The sequence below is a fragment of the Dromiciops gliroides genome, chromosome 4, assembly GCF_019393635.1.
Source record: "Dromiciops gliroides isolate mDroGli1 chromosome 4, mDroGli1.pri, whole genome shotgun sequence".
Taxonomy (NCBI): domain Eukaryota; kingdom Metazoa; phylum Chordata; class Mammalia; order Microbiotheria; family Microbiotheriidae; genus Dromiciops; species Dromiciops gliroides.
In genome coordinates this window covers 316,658,004-316,667,041 of record NC_057864.1, presented here as the reverse complement: position 1 = coordinate 316,667,041, position 9,038 = coordinate 316,658,004, and the positions used below count along the sequence as shown (strand labels likewise).

The window sequence follows — 9,038 nt, the reverse complement described above, 5'->3', positions numbered from 1 at the left end:
AATAATGCAAGATAACCATGAAAAAGAAATACAAAAATTTACTGGGATAGAATTTGTGTGTGTGTGTGTGTGTGTGTGTGTGGTTTTTTTTACAGGGCAATGGGCGTTAAGTGACTTGCCTAGGGTCACACAGCTAGTAAGTGTCAAGTGTCTGAGGCTGGATTTGAACTCAGGTACTTCTGAATCCAGGACTGGTGCTTTATCCACTGCACCACCTAGCTGCCCTCCTGGGAAAGAATTTTTGAAACAAATATCTTTGATAAAAAGCCTTGTTTCTCAAATATATATATAAAACAGAGTCAAATTTATATAAATACAAGTCATTCCCCAATTGATAAGTCATCAAATGATATGAACAGGCAGTTTTCAAATGAAGAAATCAAAGCTATCAAAACTATAATAATATGAAAAAATGCTCTAGATCATTATTGATCAGAGAAATTAAAATTAAAACAACTCTGAGATATCACCTCACAGTAATCAGAGCAGCAAACATAACAAAAATGGAAAATATTGGATGTTGGAGGAGATATGTGAAAGCTGAGATGCTAATACACTGTTGGTGGAGTTGGAAAAGATCCAACCATTCTGGAGAGCAATTTGTAACTATGCCCAAAGAGCTATAGAACTATGCATACCCTTTGATTCAGTAGAAGCACTGCTAAATTTAAATCCCAAAGACATCCCCAAAAAGAGAAAAAGACCTATCTGTACAAAAATATTTATAGTAGCTCTTTTTGTGATGACTAAGAATTGGAAATCAAAGGAATGTCCATCAATTGGGGAATGGCTAAACAAACTGCAGTACATGATGTTGATGAAATATTATTGTGCTATAAGAAATGACAGGCAGAATGACTTCAGAAAGGCCTGTAAAGACATGTATGAACTGATGTATTGTGAAGTGAGCAGAACCAAGAGAACATTATGCACAGAGACAGCAATCTTGTTTGATGAAGAACTGTGAATAACTTGACTATCCTCAACAATACAATGATCCAAGACAATCCCAAAGGACTATTGATGAAATATACTATCCACCTCCAAAGAAAGAACAAATATTGATGGAACAGACTGAAGCATGCTACTTTTTACTTTCTTTAATTTTTTGTCTTTTCATCAAGTTTTCTTGGACAAAATGAAAAAGATGGTAATGTTTTACATACTCATACATGTATAACACATATCTGATAGTTTGCCACCTCAGAGAGAGGGGAGGAAAAGGAGAGAAAGAAGGATAAAAATTGGAACACCAAACTATAAGTAAAAATGTTTATTATTTTAAAAAGAATAAAACCAGCTAAATCCTGAAAGAAAAGATTGAAAAAAAGAATTAAATTCAAAACAACCAAGTATATAAATTCTCTGGGAGCACACCTAATAAGAGATACTCAAAAGTTAAATGAATACAACTACACACACACACACACACACACACACACACACACACACACACACACCTAAAGTCTTAAGTAATGTGAAAGTTATAATAAATGTAGCAATACTATTTAAACTGATTTTCACATTTAGAGCCATAGAATCAAATTTCCAAAGTGTTACCATATAAGCAAAATCACAATAACATTCTGGAGCAGCAAAAAAATCAGTAAAGTCTAAAGGCAAGGGGCAGCTAGGTGGCGCAGTGGTTAAAGCACCGGCCCTGGATTCAGGAGTACCTGAGTTCAAATCTGGCCTCAGACACTTGACACTTACTAGCTGTGTGACCCTGGGCAAGTCACTTAACCCCCATTGCCCCGCAAAAAAAAAAAAAGTCTAAAGGCAAATAATGATAAAACAAAGTATATGGAATGTATCTTATTTCAAAATATATCACAATATAAAAATCATCATGAATACCTGACAGTAAATTATAGAATAGTTGACCAGGGGGATAGGTTAGGTACACACAGTCGAGAAAGATTTAACATAAGTGCATGGTCTTTGACTGAAAGATTACTTACTATTTTGCGAAAAATGTTAGGAAAAGCATAAAGCAGCCTGTTATAAATTTCATTCATTCATTTATTTCTCTCTCTCTCATTTTCTCTCATACACACGTGTGTATGTTTAATATATATATATGTAAATCAAACTATAAATAAACTATAAATTGATATTCAATATTCAGATGTTCAAATTAATTTCTCTGCCAAGTAAGTTACTTGTTGACAAAGGTGCTTTCTGGGATTTTATGCTGTCTTTTTTGTGGCTGTCAATTACATTTAAAACTTCTGGATAGGTCAGACCCCTTCAGCCTCCGCTGCCGGTAGCTCCTCTGCCACCAGCTTTAGTGCCACCTCGGGCCGGCGGCTCGGCGCGGCTCCTCCAGCTGGGCAGGAGGCGGCTGAACGGGGCGGAGGTTGGGGGGAAGGCACCGTAGCCGTCGAATTCCGTTCATCTTCAGCATCTCCATGGGGTCTACCCACTCAGTCCATGCCCTTTAAGAGAACTTTCAGTGCAACGGCTGCACCGAAGGCACAATCATAGCCTTATATTTAACAGGACTTTGTCTTCCTGGAGAACCACCTTCGGTGCAAAGCTGGAAATAGCTTGTCTTTAAATTCCATCTCTTGGTTTTCTATTTTGTTGCACTTTAGAGGAACACCAAGAAACCATGAACAGCTTTAGCAATGATGAATTTGACTTCAACTTCCTTGATGAAGGCTTTACTGCTAAGGATATTCTGGACCAGAAAATTAATGAAGTTTCTTCTTCTGATGATAAAGATGCCTTCTATGTTGCCGACCTTGGTGACGTCTTAAAGAAGCATCTGAGATGGTACAAAGCTCTTCCTCGAGTAACTCCTTTTTATGCTGTTAAATGTAATGACAGCAAAGCTATAGTGAAGACACTTGCTACTATAGGAGCAGGATTTGATTGTGCTAGCAAGACTGAAATACAGTTAGTACAGAGTCTTGGGGTACCTCCAGAGAGGATAATCTATGCAAATCCATGCAAACAAGTGTCACAAATTAAGTATGCTGCCAACAATGGAGTACAAATGATGACTTTTGATAGTGAAGTAGAGCTAATGAAAGTTGCCAGAGCTCATCCAAAGGCAAAGCTGGTTTTAAGGATCGCCACTGATGATTCCAAAGCTGTCTGTCGTCTAAGTGTTAAATTTGGTGCCACTCTCAAAACTAGTAGGCTACTCCTTGAACGGGCAAAGGAACTGAATATTGATGTTATTGGAGTCAGTTTCCATGTGGGAAGTGGTTGTACTGATCCAGAAACCTTCGTCCAAGCAGTTTCTGATGCCCGCTGTGTCTTTGACATGGGGGTGGAGTTTGGTTTCAACATGTATCTTCTTGATATCGGTGGTGGCTTTCCTGGTTCTGAAGATGTAAAGCTTAAGTTTGAAGAGATCACAAGTGTAATCAATCCAGCATTGGACAAGTATTTTCCTTCTGACTCTGGAGTGAAAATCATAGCTGAACCAGGCAGATACTACGTTGCCTCAGCTTTCACTCTTGCAGTTAACATCATTGCCAAAAAACTTGTGTTAAAGGAACAGACAGGTTCTGATGATGAAGATGAGGCAAATGACCAAACCTTTATGTACTATGTAAATGATGGAGTGTATGGCTCATTTAATTGCATCCTGTTTGATCATGCACATGTTAAACCTATTCTACAAAAGAGACCCAAACCAGATGAGAAGTATTACTCTTCTAGCATATGGGGACCAACCTGTGATGGCCTTGATCGAATTGTCGACCGCTGTGATTTACCAGAAATGCATGTGGGAGATTGGATGCTGTTTGAAAACATGGGTGCTTATACTGTTGCTGCTGCTTCTACTTTCAATGGATTCCAGAGACCCACTATCTATTATGTGATGTCTGGGCCAGCATGGCAATGCATGCAACAACTCAAGAACCAAGGTTTTCCAGCAGAAGTAGAGGATCAGGATATCAACACTTTGCCATTGTCTTGTGCTTGGGAAAGTGGAATGGAACATCACTCAACAACTTGTACTTCAGCTAGTATTAATGTATAGGTGCTGTTTGTAGCCATTAATTGCAAGTTTAGCTTGAATTAGAGCATTTGGGGGGACCATTAACTTAATTCCTGCTAGAGTTTTTAAGTATGTTTTAAGAATAGGGTTTGGCACAAATGCAGCAATGTGGAAGACTAAGAGATGGGGTCACACTTATCTGTGTTCCTATGGAAACTATTTGAATATTTGTTTTATATGGATTTTTATTCACTTTTCAAATATGCTTCTAAAGATTGCCCCTCAGCTGCTAAGCAAGCATTTGTAGCTTGTACAGTGGCAGAATGGGATAGAGCTTAGTGTTGTGACCTGTTTTAAAATAAAAGTATATTGAAATAAAAAAAACAAACAAACAAAAAAAAAACTTCTGGATAAAATTTTATTTGGTATCAGTGTCATTTCCCATATGGAATATAATTGAAAAAATATTTAAACTATTTATAAGAATGATTAAAATATTAGTGGAGAAGGGAAATAGATGGATTTATTTATAGCACATACCTCCCAGGTTTGCTATGATCACCAAATGAGATAATGGTAAAATTCTTAGCATAGTGAATGTCACATAGTAGAGCTATGTAAATGTTATGTATTAATATCATCATCACCATCATGATCTTTATTTATTTTGTGTTTTTTTCACTACTACTGATGGCAGAGAGCTCTCACCCCCCAAATAAGGTATATATGTATGTGTCTGTATGTGTGCAAACATATTTATATGTATATATGCATATATGCCTATATGTGTGTGCATAGACAATAAAATGGACAATTTCATTACTTTCTAATGGGGGCATTTATAGTGTTTTTTAAAGGACTAGAAATTAACATGAGAGTTATAATTAATAATAATATCTAGCATCTTTATAGTATTTTAATTTTCCCAAAGTGCTTTTAAAATAGTGAATTTTAGTTTCAAAACAACCCTGGGAAGTAGGTATTATTATTTTCCCTATTTTGTAGAGGAGGAACCTGAGTCTGACAAAGGTTAAGTGATTTGTCTGCTTAGGGGTAGATTGAATCTGCTAAGGGACAGATTGAAAGACTGATCATTTTAACCCTATTCCTTGTCACCTATTTGTCCACACTAGTAAGTTATTATAACATTTAACACCTAAATTTTAAATTATTATACTCAGTGCATTGGTATATGGGTAGTATATATGTAGTCTGATACACTGCACATTGTGGTAGATGATACAATATAAGTAAAACAAAAATAAACAAACAAAAACAGTTTGAGTCCTGACTCTGAAATTTGCTAGGGGTATAACTTTAAGTAAGTTTCTTAAGGTCTCTGTGCCTCAGTTTCCTCATCTATAAAATGAAGTAGTTAAATCTCTAGATGCTTTTAAATATCATTTCTAGTTCCAATAAAGTCTACTCTATAAAAATTAGATTGTAGGATTGATATATCATTAGTATAAACAGATCTATAAAGGCCATCTGGTGCATCCTATTATTTTTGTTTAAAAGTTTGTTACTGCTGTGTGACCCTGGGCAAGTCACTTAACCCCCATTGCCCCGCAAAAAAAAAAAAAAAGTTTGTTACTGATATGTTAATTTTCTGATCACCTTCATTTGCAAATATATATACTACCCCCCACTAGTCAGAGAGCCATCCCTCATAAAAAAGAATTAAAAAAGAAAACAATTCACAAAACTAAACAACATACCAACTGATTCTGAAAGACTATGCAATATTATGAACTTTAAAGAATTAAGGGAAGTGCATTTTCTCCCCACTTTTTCAGACATTACTTTGGTTGTTATTATAGCATATTTTGTTTTATTTTGTTCTTGTCATTCTTTCTCTTTATCTTCCTATCCTAATTTGTTATGTTGATTTCCTGGTTTCGCTTACTTCCCTTTGTATCATTTGGGGGGGGGGTGAGGCAATTGGGGTTAAGTGACTTGACTAGGGTCACACAGCTAGTAAGTGTTAAGTGTCTGAGGCTGGATTTGAACTCAGGTCCTCCTGACTCCAGGGCCGGTGCTCTATCCACTGTGCCACCTAGCTGCCCCCCTTTGTATCATTTTTAAGACTTTCCATGACTCAATTTATTATTCATATCCAATATCATCGGTGTAAGAGTAGTAGACCATCACATTCATGCCCGAGAGTTCTTTAAGCTATTTCCCAATTTGCAGGTATCTATTTACTTTACAATTTTTTTTGTTCCCAGAATAAGCATTGCTCTAAATATTTTCATATGTATTATGTATTGTTTCCCCTCATTTACCAAACAAAGGGTCAGTGGAAAGTAGTGGATGAAGAGCTAGTCTCAAAGGCAGAAGAACCTGAGCTGAAATCCTACTTCTGAAGCATACTACTTGGGGTACCCTTGAAAGTCACCTAAACTCTTTGTTCTTCAGATGACTATCTAACAGCATAAATGAAGGGACTGGGCCAATCTATATTGGGAGAGGGAGAAGGCTCACCTAAGAGTTCCCAATAGCAGAGAAATAATAGGGCCAGTATGTATCTCTTTGAATCACTGTGCTTAGAAAAAGGATTCCTTGAACAAAAGGTGTGAGCATTTTAGTTCCTGTATCAGCCTAATTTCAAATTGCTTTGCAGAATGATCATACCATTCATAAACTGACCAATAGTTTATTATGTCTTGTTTTCCACAAAACTTTTAACGTTATCTTCCTTTTATTTATGACATTTTTCATGATGTCAATTGAAATGCAGCATGATTTGGAGAAAGTTTTATGTGTCTGTAATATTTTTGTTTTCTTTTGTTTTTGAGCATGTTTCAATATCCTTTGATCACCTTTCCAGTACATAATAACTCTTCCTCTTATGCAATACTTTTTGTTTTGAAAATGGATTTCACTATTTTGTCTACTTGGATGTACAAAATCTACTCACAAGCCCAATCCTAGAGAATCTTTGGCCTGTTTCATTTTATGACTTTGGTGTATTTGCCTTTCCTTAGGCAGCCCAATGGCAACCTAGCAGATGACTTATCATACTGAAGCAAGGTTTACTGCAGACAACCAGCTGACTTAAGGCTAATGGAACTCAACTGATCCTTGGAATTTCACCCATCTTGGAAGAAGGGGTTACAGGCACAACACACAACCAATGTTTGGTTGCCTTATAGCTTTATATTAGTCCCCTTAATATATTGGATATCAGGTCCTGATCAGTAACATTTTATGTAAAGATTTTTGGTTTTCTACATTTAGCTACACTTATTCTGCCAACCTCTTCATTTCATAGATGAGAACATTGAGATTATGGAATATTAAGTGACTTGCCCAAGGTAACATAGGTAACAAGAATTGGAATGGGAATTCAAATCCCCATCCTATGAAACACAGAAAGCTAGCAAAGCAACAGTAATACAATTATAAAATTAAAAAACACAATAAAAAATTGCAAAACATAGTCATGCTCTACTACCCCAAATTAACAGGCAAACACCAGGTCTTATTGAAAATGTATCTCCCCAGTAGTCCAACCAAAACCTGGGAGAGACCCCCAAAATTTTTTAATTGAATCCTTGCTATTCATTGAGCAACAGGGACAGTTTGCTTCTTCACAAACTTACCAAGGTTCAGACAAGAGATTTTTCCAACCTTGTAGCAAGGCAATAGCAATCAGAAAATTTGTTTTTGCTTTTGTTATTATAGAGGGAAAAAAGACAGGGAGAGCCTGGACATGTTACACCAGAGTATTACATCTGATCAGTTTTCCCATTAGCAAATTCATCCTGCTGGACCAGATCATTAATGTTCAACCCTATTGTTCCTTTGCTTAGCAGTTCTGCAACACTGAGACACTAGTCTGTTCACCTCCCAGAGGATTCTTGGTGTTCTAAGTGTTGGAACTCAGCATGGTGTGCCTATATACATTTCAAAGGACAGAATACAGTTGTTAATAAAGTGTTTTGCTTTTTCCTTCCTTTCTTTTCAGATGCTATGGACTCTAGGGGCCAGAATGTGCTGCTTGAATATTTTGATTTTTAAGCTAATCTATGCAATGTTTGTGAAGTTAAAACAGGTCTAAAAGGAATGGTATATTACCTGATATAGGGAGAAGAGAATGTAAAATGGAAGGAAAGCATTATTTCCAGGAAGGCATAAAGAAGGAAAGGACACTGAGCACCCCCAAATTAATTTCTCCTGACCTTCTATGTGGTTCATTAGTTGTTCTACTGGGAAGTATATTAGAGGAGTGAATATCATCAGGTCACATGTGTGCTTATCATCCTGCTTAAACAAATACCTTAAATTATTCAGACAAATCCTTGAATTCAATCCTGATTATTACCTTTTCAGAGGCAATTGGCGGCATTGCCTTAGCAAAGATTATTGACTGTGCAAATGTTCCTGGGGAACAAAGAACTGATTATGGTCATATTCATGGAAATGACAGACAAAAATGTGAATGCCATCTTGTGTTGTATTACTTCTAGGAACAAAGAAGTGATGGTCCTACTCTTTCTGCCCTTTGCACACTTCATCTGGGGAACTATGAGCAGTTCTGGCCACCAGGGATTGAGAAGAACATGGATAAACTCTATATAGTCCAAAGAACAACCAGTGTCTTGAATTCACGTCATAGGAGGACATGCTGATGGAACTGGGCACGTTTAACCTTAAGGAGAAAAGACTGACAGAGGAAATAATAACTATCTGCAAGCATTTGAGGTGTTATCTCATGGAGGAAAGAGAAGACGTTTTCCTTTGCCAGAGATAACTAAATCAGGAACAATGTTTGAAAGTTTAAAAGGAAAAAAAATAGTCTTGTCAGGAAATCTGCCTTAATTTTGTTGTTTCTGATGTTGTTCTGTTATTTCAGTCCATCTTAATTTCATTTCACAGATGAGGAACTGAGGTAAACAGGATTAAGTTACTTCCCCAGTGTCAAGCAACGAGTCAAACAGCTAGTCGGAGGCCAGATTTCAACTCAGGAAGATGAGTCTTACTGACTTCAAGTCTGGTAGTCTATCCGCTGAACCACCTAGCTGTCCCATCTTAAAAATTAGAATTGTCCCAAAGTAAAATGGGCTACCTTGAGACA

The 9,038-nt window shown here is 36.7% G+C and overlaps 1 protein-coding gene across 1 annotated transcript; it reads left to right on the top strand.

The window, feature by feature from the left end:
• The first annotated feature begins 2,289 nt into the window (after positions 1-2,289).
• Positions 2,290-4,282, top strand: LOC122752643 (ornithine decarboxylase). Its single transcript, XM_043999519.1, has one exon. The coding sequence runs from the start codon at positions 2,615-2,617 to the stop codon at positions 3,998-4,000; it is 1,386 nt and encodes a 461-aa protein (XP_043855454.1). The 5' UTR covers positions 2,290-2,614; the 3' UTR covers positions 4,001-4,282.
• The last annotated feature ends 4,756 nt before the right edge of the window (positions 4,283-9,038 follow it).